At 48.4% G+C, this 24,016-nt stretch overlaps 1 protein-coding gene and 1 long non-coding RNA gene across 4 annotated transcripts in view; one reads left to right on the forward strand and one right to left on the reverse strand.

Moving 5' to 3' along the window:
• Window positions 1-22,219, forward strand: part of LOC125401237 (uncharacterized) — a 49,770-nt gene extending 27,551 nt beyond the window's left edge. Inside the window, exons 5-7 of one of the 3 annotated variants that reach the window (XR_015736867.1) lie at window positions 3,636-5,123; window positions 19,452-19,664; window positions 22,119-22,219. This is a non-coding gene — a long non-coding RNA (uncharacterized LOC125401237). Of the gene's footprint in view, window positions 1-2,181; window positions 2,567-3,635; window positions 5,124-9,042; window positions 9,255-19,451; window positions 19,665-22,118 lie in introns of those variants that run through there. The other 2 variants (XR_015736868.1, XR_015736869.1) reach the window with 2 other exon arrangements.
• LOC148117617 (putative sperm motility kinase W) lies at window positions 9,767-23,181 on the reverse strand. Its single transcript, XM_087902453.1, has 10 exons — window positions 21,689-23,181; window positions 19,444-21,590; window positions 18,386-18,709; window positions 16,272-16,398; window positions 15,159-15,998; window positions 14,907-15,046; window positions 13,032-13,127; window positions 11,975-12,090; window positions 11,455-11,624; window positions 9,767-10,314 (listed from the first exon to the last, which is right to left on the reverse strand). The coding sequence occupies exon 1, from the start codon at window positions 23,157-23,159 to the stop codon at window positions 21,753-21,755; it is 1,407 nt and encodes a 468-aa protein (XP_087758579.1). The 5' UTR covers window positions 23,160-23,181; the 3' UTR covers window positions 9,767-10,314; window positions 11,455-11,624; window positions 11,975-12,090; window positions 13,032-13,127; window positions 14,907-15,046; window positions 15,159-15,998; window positions 16,272-16,398; window positions 18,386-18,709; window positions 19,444-21,590; window positions 21,689-21,752.
• Window positions 23,182-24,016: the final 835 nt, after the last annotated feature.

Raw genomic sequence — 24,016 nt, forward strand, 5'->3', positions numbered from 1 at the left:
AGATATCATGAGCCATTAGATTTCAAAACTGTTAAGGCCTTAGCAGAGTCCGTTCGGACTTACGGCATTTCCGCTGCCTTTACAGTGGCTCAAGTGGAAGCCTTACACAGATATGCGATGACTCCAGCAGATTGGACGAACCTTGCAAGGGCTTGTCTTCCCCCTGGTCAATATCTAGATTGGAAAGCATTTTTCATTGAATTTGTCAGTGTTCAGGCAGCAAGGAATTTAGCTGCTGGGGATGCTCAAGCAGCTTGGGATGCAGATATGCTATTGGGGCAGGGCAGATTTGCTGCTCAACAAAAATGGATATCCCCCCCCAGGTGTACGATCAAATTAATACTCTTGCCACTCGCGCATGGAAATCTCTGCCCAATAAAGGGGAAGTTATTGGTAATTTAACTAAGATCACACAGGGACCCGTAGAGCCTTTCTCTGATTTTGTAGCCAGAATTATGGAGGCAGCAGGTAAAATATTTGGGGATCCTGATACTGCTATGCCCTTTGTTAAGCAATTAGTGTATGAGCAGTGCAATAAGGAATGTAGGGCTGCAATTAACCCGCATAGGAGCAGAGGGCTAGAGTATTGGATGAAAGCATGCAGAGAGGTTGGAGGTCCTTTGACAAATGCGGGCTTAGCGGCTGCTGTCTTGAAATTAGGAAAAGGCAGAGAGAATTCAGGAGCCTGCTTTGCTTGTGGCCAAACAGGCCATCTATGATTGGGCCATCTTGCGTTGCTCTTATTCCGGATACATTGATTGTCATTTTCCTAAGCATCCTCTCCTGTCATTCTTTAAAGAACACCCTGGGGGCTGGAGAGATGGCTCAGAGGTTAAGAGCATTGCCTGCTCTTCCAAGGGTCCTGAGTTCAATTCCCAGCAACCACATGGTGGCTCACAACCATCTGAACTGATATCTGATGCCCTCTTCTGGCCTGCAGACAGACACACAGACAAAATATTGTATACATAATAAATAAAGAAAGAAAGAAATAAAGAACACCCTGTAATTTTCCCTAAAATAACTGCTACGCAGCCTATACCAGGGGCCAGTGTTATATTTACAGACGGATCCAAAAACGGTTGTGGAGTCTATGTGGTGGATTCTGCAGAGCCTGTTACACACCAGTTTTCCCCAGGAACCCCCCAACATGTGGAATTAGCTATAGTAATAGAGGTCTTTAAGGCCTGTTCCTTTGCATTTAATTTGATTTCTGATTTGGCTTATGTAGTTAATGCTTTAAAACATCTTGAATGTGCTGGACCTTTAAAAGCATCAAGTTCAGTACATGCATTATTTGTCCAACTACAGTGCCTTTTATGGCAGAGAAAGCATCCCTCTTTTGTGCAACATATTCGAGCACATACAGGTTTGCCAGGCCCTCTAGCTGCTGGCAATGACAAGGTTGATCAGTGTACCAGACAAGAATGGATGTTTTTTGCCTCTGCCCTGCAGAGGGCTCATGATTTTCATAAAGAGTTTCATGTTAACGCCAAAACCCTACAACAAAAATTTGCCATTTCCCGTGCCGACGCACGCAAGGTGGTTGTGGATTGTCCACAATGTGTCATAGATCATCATCCTCAAACTTTGGGGGTCAACCCGTGTGGACTGCTCCCCCTTAAACTGTGGCAAATGGTTGTCACTCATATTTCAGAATTTGGCAAACTGAAGTATGTTCATGTTTCTGTAGATACTTATTCTGGTATCATGCATGCCACTCCTATGACAGGGGAAAAGGCAAACAATGTGATTGCCAACTGTTTAGAAGCATGGGCAGCATGGGGCAAGCCCCAACAGCTAAAAACAGATAATGGCCCTGCCTATACTGGTAAACAGTTTACATCGTTTTGCCAGCATATGGGTGTTCACCTTGTACATGGACTGCCTTATAATCCACAAGGCCAAGGCATTGTGGAGCGTGCCTTACAAGAAATGCTTCAAAAACAAAAAGGGGGAATAGGTCATCAACAGACCCCCAAGAATAGACTTTCTTTGGCCTTACTTATCTTGAATTTTTAAAATTTGGATAATTCCAACCAGTCTTCAGTGGACAGACATGCCTGTCCAAATAGCCAACCTCAAGGTCTAGTGAAGTGGAAGGACATTCTGACAGGGGTCTGGTATGGCCCTGATCCCGTGCTGGCATGGGCACAAGGCTCTGTCTGTGTTTTTCCACAGGATCATTTGGACCCTATTTGGGTACCGGAACGCTTGGCGAGAAAAGTACAAGTGCAGAGGAACGACAAGCAAGATGAAGCCTCAGACTGTGATCCTACTGATGGGGACGGACCTGATGTCCCCGTTGTTGATCCAGGCCAATGAACAAATCTCGTGGGCCATAGCAAAAGCATGGCCAATTCCTATACCTGTTCATTCTACGTCAAAAGTTTTACCTGTCTTTTTTTCCACTAGTTGTGAATTAGGCTTACCCTGTGTAAATTTAGACCCTAGCATGGCTATGCATAATGCAGCTGATGTTCCTCTTCAAGGAGCCTGATGTTTTTCTCTTGAAAATAATTCTAACCCATGTATATGGTTGAAAAATAGCTCGGTGGGTAATTGGCTTGACCTGTTGACCGATAATCATGTTCCTCTCGCTATGCTTGCGGAAGCACTGTGAACAATAAATACGGGAGCTTCCTCAGGCACAGGCAGCGGTAAAAACGGTGGTGATGCCACTAGTATTACTACCTTATTAATGTTGATGGAAGAGCTTCAGCCTTCAAGTTCACGCTTAGGATTAGGGAATTCCACCACTTGACAAGTATTACCTTATTCTGCCCCTAATTTAGGGTACCCTCCTCATTGGACACCATGTCAAAGCCCAGATCATAAGTCAAAGCAGATTGCACCAGGTTTTGAATTTACCCCTCCTTTAGGAAGATATTCCTTTAATCTTGCTAATCGAACTAATCAGAAAACTAATAAGAAAAATACTTGGCCCTGGTTTCAATGGATTCTTTCTAATGAAAGAGGGGCCTTTTCATCCCTAGAGCCTTTTGCTGCCCTTCGTAATTTGACTGTTCGGCTACTTAACATCTCTGCCAGCCCAGATACGAAGGGAGTTCTTTCAAATGTCACTATAAATAAAATGATGAACAATGTTACCGTTTCTGCCAGTCCAGTGTGCTTAAAGACACCTTTCTTCTTTTTGCTGACTAATATTACCAATGCCACAGAGGATGTGATCTATTGTAATTCCTCTAAGGCAACTTGCCTCGCAAGTCAGTGCTGGAATGGTACTTATAACACAGCTGTGGTGATGAGAGTTCCCACATATGCTCCCATCCCAGTCAGAGTTGATACCGGTACCTCACTCAGTTACTCAGAACAAAACGAGACTTTGGGATAACAGCAGCCCTAGTCTCCGCAATTGCTGTATCTGCTGCAGCTGCCATGACAGCTGCTGTTGCCATGGCTGCAGCAACTCAGATTGCAGAGACAGTTAATGAAATTGTGGAGAGAACAGCCTCCACAATGACCACTCTGAAATCCATTGATGGTCATTTAAAAGCTGGCATTTTGACAGTAAATCAAAGAGTAGATCTCTTACAAGAGCAAGTGGATGATTTAGCAACCTTAACCAGTGTAGGATGTATTCATTCCCTCTCGTCTTTATGTATTACTTCCAGATTGGCTGAGAATTTTACAAAGAACGGTACCCTGAGCCGGCAGCTGAGCGCATACCTCCAGGGAAAATGGAGCAAGGAGTTTGAGAACCTGACAGACACCTTGAACAACCAGATCATTTCCCTGAATGCCACACGGCTGGAGTTACCTACTGCTGATGCTTTTCTTAACATGCTGAGATGAACTTTTAGTTACTTTAAGGAGTGGGCGGGAATAGGAGCCCTGACAGGTCTAATGGTGCTTGCCTCCTTGGTGTGTCTGTGGTACATATGTCGTATATGAACCTCACAGCATCGCAACGCAGCTATGATCATCCAGGCTTTTATGGCCATTGAAGTAGGACAGTCTCCCCAAATATGGCTAGCTACGTTAAAAGATTGTTGACACAGGTTGCGAGGCTTTTGCACTGCACTTGAGAGCTTGTAATGTTGGTCTCAAGAAGAGCAAGTCTGATTGCATGTGGGTTGGTGCCTGATCTCCCACCTCTGCGCAAAAGGCACCGGGTGGATCTGGCGTTTCTCTGGGTGGACAGCACCTGGCTAGACATCAGTATATTGCTCCTAATTTTTTGACAGAGATCAGACCTCTACTCTTACCTGTTGCTTGTGTGAAAACAAAAAAGGGGGAACTGTAGAGGGCTGCGTGGAGCTGCGCCTTTAAGATGGCACCAGCTGCCGCCCTCCGCGAGCCTGAAAGCGAGTGCTCTCTGTGATAAACAACTCCTTTTATGGTGATGGCCCGTGACCTGCTATGATCGTGTGTCGCTTGCGTATGCTTGAGCCTATGGGCGATGTCCACGTGGCACTCCGGGATAGGCTACCATAGGCTATATAAGGGCTGGGAGAGGTCTGCCCTGACACACAGAAACGGGACAGAAGCGAGAGAGAAACAACTGTTCAAGGTCCTGAATAAACTGCGCACAAGAAGAGCTCCGTTGTCGCGTCGTCATTGCTGGTTCAAAGCGGTCGCGTCAGCTAGGGAAAGATTCCTGGAGGCTCCTGCAGAATCTTCAGAGACTGGACCTTGTGACAGTGGGGGTCTTGGAGCCCCTTAGGGTGGGAAGGAGTGAGGTTCACAAGAGACTCCTAGAAGGTGCCCAGAACTCTGTGATCAACTATTCCCTAGTGCCTCCGAAGAACCTGACACCTCCACTCCAGAAAGAAACAAAAAGACTGGATGGCAAAGACCTGCAATGTGACCACACATTGTACAGAGGTTTCTGTTCCTCCTCAGAGGCTCTGGAGTATTTACATCTCTGGACCCCTTGATCTTCTCTATATAATATTCTGTAGCAGAAAGTGTTGGCTCAGACCCATGAAACCTGACCTTGTTCCAAATGAAGACTTGGGTACCAAGCAGGCAAGAATAGATTCTGATCTTGTTTTCTGTTTTTTTTTTTTCTTAGCCTAGGTCAAAGATCAGCACACCTCCGCCCCCAGGGAAGGTGTTGGTGGAGAATCTGTGTATGAAGGCTGTGAACCAATCCATAGGTAAGGCTGGAGTTGCTACTGGGGCAGATGGATGGGGGCGAGGAAGGAGGGATTTGACTGCTGTACTGTCCATCTGAGGAGCAAACAAGGGAGGGGACCCCAGTGGAATGCAGTATTGGTAGACAAGTTGAACTCAAGGGCCCCAGCATGTGTGTCTACCCAGGCAGGGCCATTGTGCATCAGAAGGACATTGCCAGCATTGTGCCTGCCCTCCTGTCCTGGCGAAGCTGCCAGTCTGGACACGAGACCGTGTGGAGGTCATAGCCACCTTTGGCCCTGCCTTTACTGCTATGCGGAAGGTTAGCTTTGTTCCCTGTGCCCCAGACATCCCCAGCCTCAGATGGGACTCCTCATGCCCTTTCTCTCCCTGCAGTTTCATTGAGCAAAGTGACCCCAATGTCTGGGATAGGCTCCTCTTTTATTCTCTCTTCTTGACCTGACCTTTTTGTTTGACCCAACATGGCCAAATGCATATGCAGACTGTGAAGTCTGCACCAGCCTTCCTGAGGCAGTGGATTCCAGTATGTGACTTACATAGAAAAGCCACCAGGACAAATCCAGTTCATCCTGAAAAAACATGGCCTGGGACCTCAGTCTCAGGCACCACATTCCCTGAGACTGATCCTTCCCCCTAGTGCCTGGCTCAGCTTCAGCTTTCTGCTTGGCTTCAGGAGGCTGTGCAAGCTGCAGCTCTCTGCCCTTTTGTGAGACAAAGCCTGTAGGTGTGATCTTGAGCAGCCTCGGGTAGAGGCTGACTTTGGCAGGCTTTCTCAGGGCATGGAAGGAGTGAGACCAGAGCATGAAACGGGGCACTTAGCTGCAGATCTCCAGCACACCAACCTTTTGGGGGTATATATGGACAGCGGTACTGCTGCCACCTAAACATTCCAGACTTCTTGGGTGGGGGGCACAGATTCCAGTCTGGCTACTTCCCGCAGGCATGGGGTGACATGGAGAAGGGGAATGGGGAGTCGGGGGTCACCCTCGGGGGAAAAGTGGGTTAAGGAATATTTGGTAACTGTCATTCTGGAGACCTCTGGCATTGCTTCCTTAAGGAGGCAGAAAAGGCGTGTTTTTAGTAGAAAGGAAAAACGGATTAATGCCTGTCCTATGAGCGGGGCTAGCCATGGGAAAAAGTACAAAACAGAGATGTGCCCCGGTGGTACAGAAGAGGCAAGGGTACATGAGCCAGACAAAAGAGCCGACATGCCCTAGAGTCTGGACAGGTGGCATCAGCACTGATGTCCCAGGAGCTTGGGAAAATGGCATGCCAAATCTAGGCATGATCATTTCTGAGAATACTGGAGTCATGTTACCTGCTGTTTTCCTGGATGTTGGAAGTACATCCATCGTGAAGGTGTCAATAAGAGGGAGGAGATAATGGAGCCCGCCTGATGTCCTTGTCTGTTGCAGGGGCTGGCATATCTGTAGGACCCTCTGCGGGTTGGCATTGGCACGAGTCAGGCAGGAGGGGTGGACTTGTGCAGGATCCATAGGTGTCTGTAAAACAACTGAGCCAGATTTACATCTTGGTCTCATAGGAAAAGACTACGGCTTTGGGTTAAAAAAATCCACAGAAACTTAAGGACTCCTGAAAAGTGTTTGAAGTTGGTGCTCTTCAGTCTATTAGAACTTTATCCACCTTAAAACTTTAATACTCCAAAGTTACATCTGAAACCAGTTTATCCTGTACCATCGGGTCTGTGAATGAGACACACTTGTCTGACACACTTGTCACCTTTAACAGGAAACATACCAATGAGCTGCCAAGGTGCTTGTAGCCTCGGAATTGGGAGAGCTGTTAATCTAGCCAGTCGGTTATTACGGTGGTCCTCAAACACCATCAGATCTGAGGACAAGTAAATGAGCAGAAGTGAGACCATTTCCAGCTGTCTAGGTAGCAATCCCAGGTCTCTCCATGGTCTTTAGTGACAGAAACCCCAGAAGCATTACCTGCCATTAACTGATAAACCCAGGAGGCCTGACAGACTTTTCCTTGGAGCAGGAATTTGGGGAGATTGGCTTACCTGTCATGGCAGGGCCAGACAGTCCACACCCTGCTGGTTTGCTTGTTCAGGCTGGATAGGGTCGTGGCAGCAGTTAAAGCGAAATGCAGTTTTTTGCTCTGTGGCTGGCATTTCCACGTTTAAGGCAGGCCTCCAGGTGGCAGTGGCCACCCATCTTCCTGGAGGAGATGCAGGATGCTGCCAGGCGCTGGCATCTCTAGCATAAAAAGCGTTTTATTAAATGCCATATTCTCAGGTTTCTAAAGCTGCTTGAGGTTCAGGGGAACAAGGCCCATTAAGTATTCCTAAATCGGACAAATGTTGTTTAGGCTCAGAATTAAGAGCATTTATATGTTCAGACTGTTTAGATGTTGTCAGATAGGAATAACTCAGTCTCTGGTGTTTAACTGTGATCTTAAGACATGGAGTATAATCTTAATCTGGAGAAAGCAAAACCAAGTTTGTGACATTGTAATCAGTTTAATCTTTCTAAAATAGTTATCAAGGGAATATTTTTATGTTACAACCTCTGGCTGTTCAGCAAGATACATCCCTGTACATGAATGTAGAGATGCAACTTTAATATCTCAGTAAATCAGCAATGATTTCAATCTTGCCTTTTGTAAACCTTGTTTATAGGACAGGAAAGAATTTAGCATACAGAAATCTATCTTACCCACCTGATGTCTCCTTGTGGGATCAGTTCACGTTGTAACCTTCACTAATGATGACAGTGTTTTGACCTCCATCTCTGACCTTAGCCAAAAGTGCACCTGCCCACTTGGAGAGCAGCAGGATCAAACAAGAACAGATTCTGTATGGATGGAGCAGGCAGGTAGAATTGCAGCATGGTACTGTGGGAGAACAGGCAGAGGGAAGGGATAGCTTCGTTGGGGACAGGGAGAAAGCTAAAGGCAATCACAGAGGTTAGACATGAGCAAGCGGGTGAGCAGGGAACATGTGGGGTTGGCAGAGACACAGACAGCAAATAGCAAGAGAAGAGGGGGGGGAGGCAGGAACGTGAAGCTCAGTTTCCGATCCTGGTTAAGGCTTACAGCCCCAATTTGGATGAATTTTTCCGTGGTTGAGGATCCAGTTTCTGACTCAACTTTGCCCAATTCTAAGTCTGTGCGAGAGACCAAAGACTAGGGTGAGGCATCCCACAAAATAACGAGATCGAGCAGGGACAGTGGGGGGTAGCGTTTTGAGAAGAGGTCTCTTCACTCACAGACCAAAGACGATCTTTGCTTTGGAAACAGGTCAGGCCTGCCATAGCAAGCCCCAGCTTTTCAGGGAATCCTGGGTTTCAGAAGAGGTCTTATAGACAATTGATTTGGAAATGGGTAATTTCCCAAGCCAAAACTTGGTCCAGTGTAGCGAGGGAATAGAGGAGGGGCAGCTTCACACACCCACACTGCATGGTCCCTGGAAGACTTGACTCACCTGGGTACATAAGGTTTGAATCCCTGATTATTGGATATCTGCCACTGAAATAATAAGCCAATCAAACCGAAGTATTAAATCCAGGTTTAATGAAAAGAACAAAACTCCTGGACGACCCTAAGGAGGGCAGGAGAGGAATCCCAGTGGCAAATATAGCCACCAGGTCTTATAAAGCCTGCAGGTGTGGTCTTGAGCAGCCTCAGGTAGGGACTGACTTTTGGCGGACTTTCTCAGGGGCAGGATTTAGAATGGAAGGAGTGACACCAGAGAGTGGAAGGGGCCCCTATCTGGAGATCCCCATTACCACCCAGATGTGTTGTGTCCACACAAGTCATGCTGCCTGCTCTATGGCCTCAGTGTGCGGTCTGCACCTCCCCTGGGCTGTCAGTCCTGTATAGCCAACCAATCTTCCAGAGAATCCATCTGTGCCAGACCTGTGTAAGTTCCTGATGGTGTGCTATCTTGTCCAGGTGCTGTCATCCCAGTAGACCTCAGGTCAGTGTGTCCTTCTGTCCTGTCATCCCAGTAGACCTCAAGTCAGTGTGTCCTTCCATCCCGTCCACGTCATCCCAGTAGACTTCAGGTGCAGTGTGTCAACCCCAGCACTGGCTGCTGTGACCGTGGTGCATCCTGACCTGGCCACCTTCCATGCAGAGGTGGTTGAGGCTTTCCAGCATGGTAAGGTGAGACCTAAGCTGGACTTGGGCCTGGATTTTTTTCTCCCTCACCCTCCCTCAGCCCTCACACTTTCTCAATTTCATACTAAACCCAGAGAATGGAATGAGGGCCGTCCTCCTGGAACCACCCACTACACCTCCCTAGAGCCACTGGGACTGCTCAGCAACCCTGCACTGCTGGTCTCCATATGGGGAGGATGCCGGAGAGGATGGCAATGGCAGCACCATGACCCAGGGTCCACGACATGGCCAGCTGAGGCTGGTGTGGCTCCTTTTCTTTAATGCCACCACAATGTTGGAATCCCTGCAGGATTCTCTGTAGGTTAAGTGTTCCTCCATCCTGGATCTGTAGATCTGCATAATTCCCACCTCACATGTCCTTGGATTCACCCCATAATGATGTCTGTGCTGTTTTGAGCCGTGGAATTCTGAGTTTCACAGTACTGAGTTCTGGAACATCAGGCTCCGTTCCTTGTTCTCAGTGAAACCAGTGTGAACCAGGAAAATAACCACAAAGTACAGAACTGCAGCTTTAATGTAGAGTGTGTGTCCAGCCTATTTCCAGACCCTGTAAAGGACAGAAAGTCCCCCTTTGCTGGTGTGTCACGTGGGACACTCTCAGCACACGACACTTGCGAGGTCTAACTGGCAGTTATGCCACGTGAGATATGAGAAGGACTGTATATGGCTGGACAAATACTTCTGAATCTTGTGTCCACAGAGTTAAAAGTTTCGCCGTCATAGCCCTGGAAGGCTATAGCTTCAACAAGGGGCTACTTCCGGCTCTTCTCCTTTATGGAGAGGAGCTCTCTGCCTCTTCTAGGAGTCTGAGGTAACCTCTGACTGCAGGCAGTCAGGCTGTCTGTACCCTGGAATGCCTGATGATCCTTTATTCTTGCAACTTGATGAGCCTTTCTCCTTGCACCTTTCTCCTCCTTGAAGACGCTATTCAAATGCTTCCTAAAGATGTGATCCATCCTTACATTAGCCAGGCCTCTCAGCTGCCATCCATATGCTAACCTGGGGACATCATTGAGGCTAAGATGTTCGGTGTCAGAGCTGAATCTGCAGAACAATATATAGGAGCTTGTATAAGGTGAGGGGAGCAACATTCCTTGCACAAGATTTGTTCCTAGCACAGACCGACCTGTCCTTGCTATAGGCCGTGTGGTGGACCACCAATCCACACACACACACACAAAAAAAACCATCATTGCTATACTTGTTCCTGTAGCCTGATCTTTGAGCTTTTTGGTGGTCCTTCCAGTCTGAGATCACCCCCCCACCCTTTAAAGCATGAATAATCAGAGGTTCTTTCAAGTGTTGGTCAAAGAGACAAACAGAAAAGAGAAGGCCACTGAGACAGAGGAACTGTGGGCTTCCTCCCCCCTCTCTTTCTCTGTATCCTATGTCAAACAGGCTTTTTATGTCAGAGTTGACTTCTGCCATACTGCCTATCCAGAGTCATACTGGGTGACTTTGTGTGAAGTCAGAGGTTCCTAGCCCTGAGTGTTTCTGGTGTTGAGGGCCTGGAATTTTTACACTGCATGTAAAATGGAGCTGAGAATTGAAATATCCAGCCAGGGCTGTTCCCATGGACACACGTAAAGTCTAAGTAAGCGTGTAATCATGTAGTGGAAGTGCTTCAGGACTGGGGTAAGTGAGCAGATTATGTAAGGAACCCTGGTGCTCCCAGGAGAGGAAGTGACACGCTGCCATTGCAGGGATCATGTACAGAGAACATCACCTGCGTTATCCATCTGCAGAAGACAGGCAAAGAGCACTCAGGCAGGTCCTGGAGCTACCTGCATCAGAAGTTGCCATCCTTGGGGCTCAAAACCACAAGGGCAGAGAAAACCACAAGGGTAGAGACCCATGTGTCAATTCATCCAGGGATGAGGACAGTGGACAAATGCCTCTTCCACCTAGTGGAAAACATGTCCAAATGCTATTTCACATGAGTGCCTGCTCTGCTGTGTACATGCCAGATTCATACACCAGAGATTACAGTGTTCCTGTACTGTGTCCTCTTCAAGTCCCAGTATGATCCTGAGCATCATGAAGAAACGGTGAGACACTGCAGACATGCCACTGTCCAGAGATGTCCTGTGAGACATGTACCCAAGATCCTAAAAGGACTTCAGAAGATTTCTCCCCGTCTTCAACCAATAAGAGTAGCAAGGAACACTTTTTAGACTTACTTACCAAAGTGCTGAGATCATCTTAATACATCTTGATAAAGTTGCATAGATGATGTTTGTCTTGAATCAGCCTGGACCCATTCCTCCAATGATGACAGAGCTCCACGTGGGTCAGGACTGGGCATGAGGGCTCAGAGATGGCACATGAATTCCAGCATCTGGTTGATGAGTTTACTGAAGATGACAAAAGGAGAAATGTGATCTGGAAGGAATCATATGATTGGTCAGACTGAAGGCAGGTATGAAAATAGAGTACAGATTGGTCTACAAATAGCATCCAGTGAGGACAATCCCAACTCATCAACCGGCCCAGGAACAGTCACTCATAACACAGTGAACCTGTGCTGCATTTATGACCACAGCAAACATGGTGCAGAGTTGAGAAGCCCTGAGACTGTAGTGAGAAGTAAGCCAGCTCTGGACCAGGCTTGCTCTCCTTTTCCTTATCCCATTCCTTCCACGGTAGAACAGTGTGGTACATCATGACTACTGATTCAGGACTGTGGGAACCTGGCCTGTCTCACCATGCACAGACACCTTGATGTCAGGAAAAGCCCACAAACCAGTCCGCTTCTATCCAGCGTATATGCCAGCTGACAGCTCATGGCAGCAGCATCCAGGCTTCCTTCTGTCCCAGAACCTGGTGGAGAGCAAGGGATCAGCAGAGGGGAGCATGGCATCTGCCAGGAGGTAGCAAGCACATGAGACAAAAAGGACGCTAGAAGGAAAGGTTGATGAAAAGTTAGCTACAAGTGAATGACCATTCATGAGATCTAGTGCTGGTAGCTTGTTTTAACAGTCTGTGGGAATGTCAAGGATTTTAGATTTGTCTTTCAGCCCTGGGTATGTGTGAAACCTGAACGTGGAATTCTTTGAACTCTGCCTGGCCAGTCCTAAATTCAGCCTTCTATGGAAAAGTATCCAGGCTTCTCAGTACCAAATGAGTACTTCAAAATTTAAGTTGCCCCAGAACTTCAGATTTTTGAACACATCACAGTAGCATACAACAAGGTGGGAATTCCCTAGCATGTAACAACTTACCGTGTTTCTCTTAAAACCCTCAGGCCCAGGTCTGAGAGTTTCCCTGAAGATTCAGCCCATAACTACCACTTTGCATATGGGCAAGGACTCTTCTCACAAGTCACTTGCCAGTGCTACTTGCCCATCAGACAGACAGGACTGGTGGAATGGCATATGGGCAAGGACTCTTCTCACAAGTCACTTGCCAATGCTACTTGCCCATCAGACAGACAGGACTGGTGGAATGGTCTTCCTAACAAGCACCAAGGAGAATGATGTGTGCAGCCCACTAAACGCAACCAGGTCATTGCCAGGAGACAGGAAAAGGACGACCAGTCCACATGTGTCAGGAGCAACTGACAAAGACCAGAAAGGTGGAGGAAAGCGTGGGAACAAGATAAGTTGTCAGAGGTGCTCAGTGGACCGTAATGGCAAGGGACAAGAGAGTTGGCAGTTTTCTGAAAGTGTCTTGTCTGCATAGTTTGAACTTGAACTTCATAAATGTTTGCATATACCCAATCAGAACACTAAAAGCATGCAGGGATAATAATGGAAGCTCACATGTGTCCAGGTCATATGCTCTGCAGGAGGTTTTAATGACCAGGCAGATTGAGTTCTCCAGGGAGACCGGGAAAGCTTGAAGAACAGCACAGCATTCTGTGAAGGCAGAGAGCAGGGGTAGGAGGAGGGCAGGATGAGCAGGAAGTGGCGGCACTTCTGCCTCAGACACCTCAGCTGCCCTCTAGCCCACGTGCTCCCCACCCAATAAACTCAAAAGTATCTGGGATCTCCAGGCAACAGAAAGAATCGGCAGTCAGGCGGTCAGTGGTTCCCTGTTGGGCCAGAAGGAGTGGGCTGCTTTCTGTTGAACACTCCCATCTCCCAGCATATGCTGTAAGACAGCCAGCTCAGGACTATAGGAGAAGGCAAACTCCCATGTAAAATCTAGAAAGACACTCTCTCTGCTGTGAGAAAACATGGGATACAGCCACTTTGGAGGAACCCCAGTCTTACCATTTTACATTCCTAGAAGATATTGGGCTCCACGAAGGCCAGTTCCCGATATGGTCTCCCTCCATGTGTGCATCAACAGCTAAGCTCCCTTAGGGTGCTCAAGAGAGGGCCTTCCACCTCTGCTCCCCTTCCAAGTGTCATCTCACCAAGGGAACCCCAGAAGATTGAGAGATGCATTAAGTCTCCTGAGCAGCGCAGAGGTGAGCCATGGACCAGTTCAGGAAACAAACGCAGTGTGGTTTAGCTGCTCTGTTTGATGGGTGGAGCTGGTGCGTAGGCTCACCTGAAAATGCAAAGGACATCGTGCTGGAAGCTGTGAGGACTGACAAGGGAGGGAAATCCTGGGATAACATCCCCTAGGTCTGAGTTTACCAGGAAAGTGTACGGAAGAGACCAAGAATGGCTGCAAGGCTACAAAGGAAAGCTTCCCACCCTACCTGTGTAGCGAGTGCTGACTCACTTAGAGCTGTATTGGGTGGGACACTGGTCGTGGTGACTGTCTGGATGTGTTCCACGAGGGAGAGAGGTCTGAGAAGTGACTGAGGTCTGGACCATAAGCCAAGGTGCTGGCAGTGAGATAACGAAGTAGGTATGTCTAATGGGGGCTGTGTTCTTGAGTGCAATCCACCTGTTGATCCGATTTCTTCCTTGCACCAATACCCCTTTCCCAGAACACACTAAGTACCCTGTCCTTCCAATAGGGAGAGTTTAGAAACATTGTCCTTTGATTCTAGTGAGATGTTTATCCCACAGCAGGATGGCACTAGATGAGAAAGGACCATGGTGACCATACTAAATGACAGCTCCAGCAAGAGGGTTGGGGTTGTGTATATGCAGCCATTTTCCACCCTCCTAGCCCTAACCAGTGGACCTGGGATCACAATCCCTAAGTGGGTCCTGGAAAGGCTGCAGAAGGGAAGCAGAGAGGTCTGATGAGAAACTGGGGTCTCTCCATCTGCTTAGGTATATGCAAAGAAAGCATTTCTCAACATCTCCATCACAGCACCCTTAGTGGAAAGGGTCCTGCTGGATACTTCTTTTAGGGTATTTTTAAGATGCAGTGTAAAATTAATTTATTTTACATCAGGGCCACATTTTCCCTTCTCTCAGCCCCTTCCTTCATGAACCGCATCTATTCCCAGCCATAATCAACCCCTCTTCAGTTTCTATTCAGGAAAGGGTAGGGTTTCTGTGCAAACTAAGCTCCTGCTACATTTTCTGAGAGCTGACACTGCTTGGGGAACTTCCCTATTCCAGAATATAGACATTTTCCCACAGTGACTCCTGAGAACAGAGCCAGGGCCTCACTTAGAGGCACATGCTCCATACTGAGCTGCAGTCTCAGCCCTCTCCCCTCATAGCTATTCAGAGCCCCAGTGCATTAGCATCAGAAGCTAAGGGCCTCTAAGTTGGCCATCTTACCTGCATCTAAAAATGATGTCCTTGGTGATCTTCTGAGAAAAGACTCTTGGATGGGCAATCCGTGGCTTGACTTTCCTTTCCAGAGTGAATATCTGAGTGCTCATACCACCAGCCTTTCTGACAGCGGCTCCTTGGCCTGTCTTCCAGAAGACAGTAATGAGGAAAATTTGTTAGTGTTCCCTTTAAACAGAAAATTCCTTCAAACAGGGGGTAGACCTCTGACCCACTTCCTGCGGTGAGCCCCCTTTCTACCTGTCTTCATCTCTTCACAGTCTTAGAACTGAGCAGGTTGTTGTTTTCCCGGTGCCTCATGGGTCTGATTCAGGCTTTCTCATAGATTCCAGACCCTGTATTTCCTTATTTTATAATTGTTTCAAAACTCCTCACTGAGTGCAGGGCATAGGAACAGACGAGACCTATGGAGTGATGTCATGTATGTATTGGTGAAGGCAGGAATGAAAGGCAGGAGAACCAAGATGGGTCAAGATCCCACTGGAAACCCTGCTCCTGCCTGTCAGGACTGCAGTTTTTGTTGAAGCGTCAGTTGACACTGCCAAGCAAGGAGTGGAAAAGGTCCAAATACAGAATAAACCAAGGAGCTTAGACAGTGGAGTCAGGAGCTTCCGGGCTCAGGGACCACACTGTGGAAGTCATGCTCTGAGCTCTCGTTTATTCTCATCCCTGAGTAAGGGTTAAAGTTCCTGGCTTGCTCTCCTCACATGTGAGCAAGAGCACCCTGGGGCAAGGGCTCTGAGTATGCTAATGTGACTAGCAGAGTTCTAAAATGTTACATACTTACAGTTACAGCTAGAGAAAGTTCTGGTAAAATAAACTAGGCTTAAAGAAAAGGGTAAGTGGACTAGGACACTAAGATTCAATAAGATCTAAAGTCAGAGAAGTAAGCCAAGAGGTTGAGGGTTCCCCAAAACAACAACCAAGACAATTCTGAGGGACAGAGATGGTCTCGTTGTCCTGACTGGCATCCAGGGAAGGAGAGCAGCACATCTGGGGGCCAAGGCTCCCACTCCTCAGATCCATCATTGACTTCTCCAGCAAGTGCTGGCATTGCTTCGTGTCCATCAGGGCCTCCACCTGCAAAAACATTTGGAGGAAGAAGCAACAGAGTTCAATGTACAGAGCAGTTGGGGAGAATGGGTTTATACGGCTATCCTGCAACCTCCACATGCTACAGATAGCACAGAGGTGCTGCACACACAGACAGATGGACCTGAGAGACAGGCAGAGACGGGGGACAGAGAAATAAGTGAGGCAATGATGATTTTAAGAGTTTGACAAGGTGTCCTGGGCTCTCAGAGCTCAACCATCTGTCTGAAATAGGCTAAGGTTGGTAGGCAACATACTTACCAACATGGAGCTGATATTGACTGACTGCTACGTCCAGGCTAGCATAGGCTAGTGGTAGGAATGTGGACTGGAGTCACTAACTGTTCAGGAAAGATGGGTGTCACAACTTGACATGAGCCAGACAGAGCTGGAAAGAGGAGAAAGGATTGACCTGAAGGCAGCACGGTCTGGTGGGAAATAATCTAAGTCTAGGAAGCATCGGGCCAGGACACAGTGGGGACAGCCCAGTGATGTCTGCTGACCACAGACAAAGTCAGTTATTCTGGGGGAGAGGAGAAGGGAAGGGAGGACATGCTGCTGGGTCCTTTGATCCAGGGAAAGCCAGGAGGCTGAAACCTCTGGCCATGGAACTGATGGTTTTCAGTGCTGGGAGCCGGGGTGCTCACTGGGAGCAATGGTGCAGCTAAGAGTGACTGCACTGAGGGATCATCGCGAAAAGGCTCACCAGTGAGCATGCCTGCAGAGGTATTTGATTATCATAACTAATATGGAGAGACCCAACTCTTTAGGGCGATGCCATTCTGTAGGCTTCGGTCCTAGACTGCATAGGAGGGAAGAACTCTAGTAGAATGCAAGCAAGCTTAAATGCATGCATTTATTTCTCTCTGCTCTTGACCATGGACATGGATGAGTAGCCGCTTTGTATATGTCCCTTTGACTTCACTGTGATAACGCAGTGGAACCTGGAAGTTACATAGTGAACATAGTGCAAATGACCATAGAACAGTTTTGTTCTAGATCATCACACTGGCATCCCAGGGATACCAGGTGACAGATCTGATGGTTTTCTTAGCTCAACAATATCTTCTTTGAGCTTGGCTCCCCACTGGTGGTCTTTTGTACCCAGGGTACACTGCCTAAGGTGTTCCGACAAGAGCTAAGGGATGCCTGTCAGTGCATGGCGCAAAGCAAGGAGGAGCTTTCAGAGGCCCTGAGCCTCCTCCAGGAGTGACCTTCCAAGGAGAAGCAGTTATGAGAGGAAAGCCCGTGAGCCTCTTCTTGCTGCTCTCCCCGCCATTCCACTGAGGGAACTTGTCCCCAGCACCCTGACTGAAGCACGGGTGAAGAGCACGGATCCCCAGATTTCTCCCACTTAAAAAATAGCCAGTGATCTGAAAAGACAGGACGTCTGCCCAAGTGGCCCTTTGCCAAGTCCCATCTTCAGAGGGATTCTAGGTCTGGGCATTGAAAGAAATGGCCTATGTCACTCTGCTCAGTGCAGGCCGAGGGAGAGAGAGGCCGGCACATGTTTACCTCTATACTAGAGATGGTGCTGCTGATGAGAATGAGGGTATTTGACTTAGCCATGATGGCCTCCTGTCCTGCACACAGAGACCATGGCCTGCCAGGGGGCCACGTGCACCAGGAAGTGTGAGGGAGAAGTGAGAAGATGGAAAACCACAGGATGAGAAGGACGGTGATTCCCAAGAACCCTGGACATAAGCAAGCCCACACCTTTCTGAAGCCCTGACAATGAACAGATAGATCCTGAAAGAAAATGAGGGCCCAGACAAAGGGAGGGATTATCCACACAGGGAGTCACGGCGGACAGAGTGCAGGCAATGGCCGTTCAGAGAAGACAAGGTAACTGAAGATGGAAGCAGAGAACACTGTGTCCTCTAAGCTAATGGATGATCACGAGGTCTTCACTGGTGAGAGACAGAGAGATCCAGGTGCCCTGTCTGGTGCAGGTTCTTGGCATCAGGGACGTCCGGCTGCTCAATGCACTGTATCAGTGGGTTCCCTGTTTCCCACACAAAACATCTATGGAGAAGGCAGCCGGGACCTGCAAGTTAAACACTGCAGGGATCACTTTAATGAAGAGGAAGGCAGCTCTGCAAACTGAGGATGAGTGTGGGAGGCTTCAGGTTGAAGAGTTCATGACCCCACACCGCAAACACACCCCCATGTTCAAAGAATGAAGAACAGGTCCAACCAGAGGGATCTGAAAGGTCCCTGCAGGAGACATGCCACTCAGGGACTCAGGGATCCCAGTCAGTACCGGGGGGGGGGGTCTTCTTTTTCCAAGAACTACCATTAGTTTGGGGCAGGGCCAGAAGGAACCTGGGGATTTGGGGTAAGTACACTTCATGGGACCTTCCCATCTCCCTCACCTGGTCTTCCATGTCAACTCTAGGCACTGTCTTCTCTGACAGAAATTTCCTCATTTGAAGCTGGAAAACTCATGTTTTTAAGTACATGACCAAGCTTTTGGCAGCAGGAGCAACAGCAACGATTTTAGGGAGTTCCAGGACATTGGTCCTGACACACAGCATACAGACACAGTGTGACTTTGTGTTCATTCTGCCCTTGGCAGCCAGGAATAGGGACCTTGGTGCACAATTCTTTGATGTGACTCCAGCCCAGAATGTCCCCATCAGGGCAGCCTCACAGTGTCTGCCTCCTTTGCTGAAGTTCAGACCCACAGATGGTGACATCTACAAAGAAGACCGTGACAGAAGGTCAGGGTAGAGAGGATTTAGGGTGCGCATCCAACTGCCCTACTCAGAGTCTTACTTTCAGATTAAAAAGAAGAATCCTGGATAGTGACAGGTCTTCTCGAGGTGACTGAGTGTCTGGGTGGGACAGAAAGAATCAGGGGCTGAGGATGACCCAGTTCTAGGAGGACTGCCAGGTGACACATTTGACCTGGAAGAATCCCTGAATCTGAAACTCCTACAGGTATACGTGAAGAATGGTGGGACCTCATAGCAGGAACATGGCCCCTTAGTGCTGAGAGTCCACCATTGACACCCTCTCAGGCTGGATTCTAGCTCCTATCTTTCCCACAGTTCTGCCCCCTCCTCTGCCTTTCTCACCAGCAGCAGAAGAGGAGGGCATAGTGTAGGCCAATGGCCATGTTGGAATTATCAACACTCTCGGGGCCTGGGAGCCAAGAGAGACTTGAAAATACCATTTAGTCAAAAGTTAATGAGAAATTTGCATTCAAAGTCCACAGACACTTCACTATCACAGAGAGACATAAGGAGCAGGCATCAGTGCTGGCAGCCCGTCACATGGCTGTTCTGAAGACCATCCATCTCATCCCTTCTTTCCTCCCTGGGTCTTCCCAGCTGTGACCTTCACCCAAGACAGTCTTTTCCTGCACCCTGTACTACCCTGAACCCTCTCAGGTCCCTTACTCTATTTAACTGTATTCATGTGCACTTACCTCACCAGCTTGGTCTTCCTGATGATCCTGGACCCTGCCAGCATCCCAGCTCCTTGGTGCAGCTTGACCATCAGACTAATGATCCTGGCATCCAGCCCCTTCTGAGGGCCTGACACACCGCCATGTTTACTGAATGTCAGCTGACAAAAGAACAGCTCACGCCATTGCACGAAGGCAGCCAGAAGCTGTGGTCACATGATCTTCACTCTTACTGCTTGGAGGTAAGAATGGAGTCGGGCCCATGGAGGGGAGGATTGATACCAAGATGCTCCAGGAGGCCTGGAGCAAGCACAGCCCAGGGAGTGAGGAACAGGCTGCATGGCTAGAATTATGAGCTCAGCTCTGTCTGACATCCCACACCTGGAACAAAATCCCAAGGTCATGCAGGGACAGTGGTCATAGGGCCATGCACTAAAGAGTCTGGAGAGGACCTCCTGCAGGCTCTTCAGGTCTAGAAGACGAGGAACGAAAGCTGAAGGAGTTCAGGGAATAAGATGTCACCTTCTTGGTGACAGAGCTGTCACTACGAGGACACCAGTGAAGAACGCGGGTCTGAAGAGGGGATTAGTGTTTTCACTGTCTTCTTCTCCATTGCAGCTGCGCCTCACAATGTCTTCCCTTCCAACTTCCTACTGTCAAATCTTTCTTGTCTTAGTGTCACCATAGTGACAGTAGAACCCGGAAGGGCAGACTGGGGTGTGTTTACGTGGAGCCAGGTGAATCAGCATTTCATCTCAAAGAACAGAATAGCTTTGTCAACAACACTGTGTGTAGACACAAGGTCTTCTGTGTTAGAAGGTGACAACGCCCCAGCTCAGGTCATCCTTCAATGGCAAGGCCCTCCAGAGACTGCCCACATCCTGATCGTTCATGCAGACATACGAGGACAGAGATGCCCCGATCCCCTCTCTAACTGGTTCTCCCATCATCTGGAAGAGGGTTAGTTGACCATGGGGAGGAATTGTCTTATGGACAATGCATGAAAGAAGGGAGAGAAAAAAGGGCTCCATTGGTGTCCTATGAGAAGACTATTGTTATGGTCTTTGGATGGAGGGCTTGAAGTCATTCTCGCAGACCGTCTTCCTGTTCATCAGGGGCTTAGGATGGCTATCACAGCACCCTCTGTACTGGAAAATGGAATTAGTTCCCCATGAAGAGTCCTGTGGCACTGCAATCTATCACCTTCCTGTGTTGGTCGGTGTCCATAGACTGGGCATGCTGCCTGAGATACTAAGCATCCAAACTCTCATCCTCAGATGTTGCTGTCCAGACCTGCCTGACGCCCCACTCTTAGCTATAAGCACCTCCATCTGTTTATCTGAACTGCTGGGAGACCTCGAAGTGACCCCTTTAGCCTTGACCACAGTCCGTCTGCCAGGCACCAGATCATCACATTAGATTCCATGTTGACATTTGTTCCCCACGCACAACAGCATCCTCTCCCTTCTCCATCCCTTGCTCAGGTCAGGAAATTTTACTTCGTGCTTCCGGCTGAGTTCTGTTACAGTCATGCATGAGCTTCATCTACAATAATCCACTTTTTTTTTTTTTTGTAATTGGAGACCTAACAACTAGGAAATAAATCCATGATACCGCAGGGACATAGGTCATGACCCTTCTGACAAATCCCTCATCCAGACTTCTCAGATTTGGAAGACTTAGGGTTGGAAAAGGGATAAATGCTTAGTAGGTAACTCTGTCTCTTAAGGGCATGCTCCCAGAATGCTGCTGTGGAGAGGTCTCTGGCCCTGCAAACATTTGCTCTAGACTGGGCTTGCAGGGCACACAGGAACTGAGTATCCAGCTCGTCCCCCCACCATGTTGGCCTTGACACTGTGATGTCAGGCCTTGTGAGCTCAGCACACTCTCTCTGCCTGTGCAGAGGAACTGTAGGGAGACATTGGATTGGCCCCTTTGTGGATTGACCATTGTCACTTTGCCAGTCACTGGATCCCTAAGCAGAGTCTTCCAGTCTGGACATCTGTTCCCTATGGACAACAGATCCACATTCCCTGTCCCATTACTGATCCCAGTTTTGCTGCCTACTGCTAGTTCAGCTGCATCAGATACCACCTGGAGGATTTTTTTCCTGAGGAGGTATGCTAAGTTCCAGGTTTCAATCCAGATTGTGTAGACATCTGAACAACCTGTGGGATACCACAAACATACACAGTTTTGATTTTTCAAAGGAAAAATACATGGTGAAAATTAAATATAAAATACATATGCATCATCTCTTACTTACTTGACCAATTCCTCACTGCATCTGCCTCCTGACTCTTTCAAGGGAGCCACTTTGTGTTGAACACTCATTGGGTTTGTGAATTTGAAGCCCTTGGGAAGCAACACAACCTTGAGAGGCAAGCTCTGATTCTCCTGCACAGTCCCCTGAAGCACCCGATGTTCTGAGGGGGGCATGATTTCTCCATGTTAGAGTCAGGTCCAGGTGGGAGGGGCATTTCTTCTTCTAACCTGCTGCTGCAGGAACATGGGGCAGATGCAGCCTTGGTCAGTGAGGCAGAGCTAGAAATGGGGCTTTTCTGGGGACAGCACAGAGGCATGGAGGCACTTCTGGTCATCTTCTGCCCTGATAGTGTCGGGACATCAGGCAGGTGCTGCTGTGAAGGCTTGGTGTGGAAAAGGCCAAAGGTGGGCTCACTGGCTCTTCTTTTTAGGTAATGTCCAGATGTTAAAGGAAGTACCGGAGATGGTGGAGGTGCAGGGTCAGGGTCTACCATAGTGACTGAGGGGGAGTCAAGCCCCTGGTGTAGCTGTTCTTCTAGTATCAGGTATGTCCCCATTATCTCATCATATTTCCGCTTCTGCAGTGAATCAAAGATCTCGTTGGCAGCAAACCCATGGTCAAACAGCTTGTCAATAATTTTAGGATCTGGGTAGCGGTCACTAGAGATTTTTTCTTTAGGGTTCTCGACCCATGGATGATTCTGAAGGTCTTCAATGGAGGGCCTCTTCTCTGGGGCAACTGTTAAAATTTGGTGTATGAGATTTTCAAGTTGCCCAGAGATGTGAGCTGGGATGTCATACACGCCACTGGTGATGTTCTTTTCGGTCTCTTCCAGGGTGCTTCCTCTGAAGGGGTGGTGCCCAGTGGTGATAAAATAGAGCAACACACCCAGACTCCACATGTCTGCCTTCCTCCCATCGTAACCTTCCCCCAGAACCAGTTCCGGGGCATTGTAGCTCTTGGTCCCACAGCGCCCCTGCAGCACAGCGCCAGCTCTGCATCTGATAGCCAGGCCAAAGTCTCCCAGCTTCACATTTCTCTGTGCATCCAGCAGGATGTTGTGGGGCTTCAGGTCTCGGTGGACGATATCATGGTCATGGCAGCACTTTATGGCTGACACGAGCTGCCCGAATATTATCTGTGCCCGGTCCTCCTGCAGCCTGCCTTCTTCTTTGACCAGTTCGTACAGATTGCCTTCCGATGCATATTCAGTAATTATGTAGCAGTATTTTGTGGTCGTTAAAACCTGGAAGAGGCGAATGATGTGTGGATGTTGCACGGTTTCCAGTGCTGCTATCTCTGATATTACGAGGTGCAGGTGTTTCTTCAGATTTTCTACAACCTTAATTGCGACGGGCATACCTGTGAGGCGATGGAGGGCCAGTTGTACAGAGCCAAATCCACCCTTGCCGATGGTGTACAGCATTTTGTATTGCCTGTTTAGGCCCCCGTTTCGGGGGAGGCGGGCCATGAGGCTTGGTGTTTGCTGGCCTCCTGTCCAGAAAGGTTGTGCCAAAGATCAAATTAACAACTCCAATTAAGATACCAATGAAGGAGTCCCACAGGTCACCGAAATCAGCTCCCTGGTCTGTTGGGACAGAGATGCAGCCCAGGCTACAGCCTTATATGCAGGCCACTCATTCTTCCATCTCAGTGGCTGTTTGTGAGGTCAGAGCAAGAAATGGACCAATCGCAGCAGGCGGTAGCCTACAGCGATTGTCTCCATGTTGGGCCACAGGCAGCTTTCCCCTACTTATGAAAATGCAACTGGCGTCCTCCAGCTTCTGCTTCAGTGGATCAAAGAGACAGGCAGATGCTTACTCGTTTAGAGATTCCAACCAGCACAGTGGCAGTGGCCTTTGTAACTGCATCCTGAGGACCTCAAACTGTGTCTGGCCCTTTAAGGATGAGGTGCAGTTTGAACAGGTATCCTACAAGGGACAGAGTCATTAGCAGATTCTGTGAAGGCCATGTTTTCAGTCTTCTATTCTTGGGGGAATAAAGGGCACGGGCATGGGGAGCTCTTGGTCACTATCCTGAACTTGTTAGTCCTAGTCCTGGCCCAGGGGCTTGCTTCCGGTGTGATGGAACAAGGAACTTTAAGTGTGAATGTCCAGAAAATAGAAGGCAGCCCCCCTGGGGTCTCTTGGGCGTGGAGTTATTTTCTTCTTTAGGAAGCAGTGGTAGCTGGAAAAAGAGGGCTCTAGGCTGTTTTTGTACCTGTTCATCTCATGGCGCCCTGGGCAACCACTGTGGTGACTCAGCTCCTTATAGAGAGGAAATCTGATTCTCTTGTGATCCTGAGTGTTGATTGACCAGGGACTATCA

Source organism: Myodes glareolus, chromosome 27 (assembly GCF_982192425.1).
Source record: "Myodes glareolus chromosome 27, mMyoGla1.1, whole genome shotgun sequence".
NCBI classification, from domain to species: Eukaryota; Metazoa; Chordata; class Mammalia; order Rodentia; family Cricetidae; genus Myodes; species Myodes glareolus.

Coding starts and splice junctions, on each gene's coding strand:
- LOC148117617 (XM_087902453.1), bottom strand. CDS start 23,159: ATGGCCCGCCTCCCCCGAAACGGGGGCCTAAACAGGCAATACAAAATG.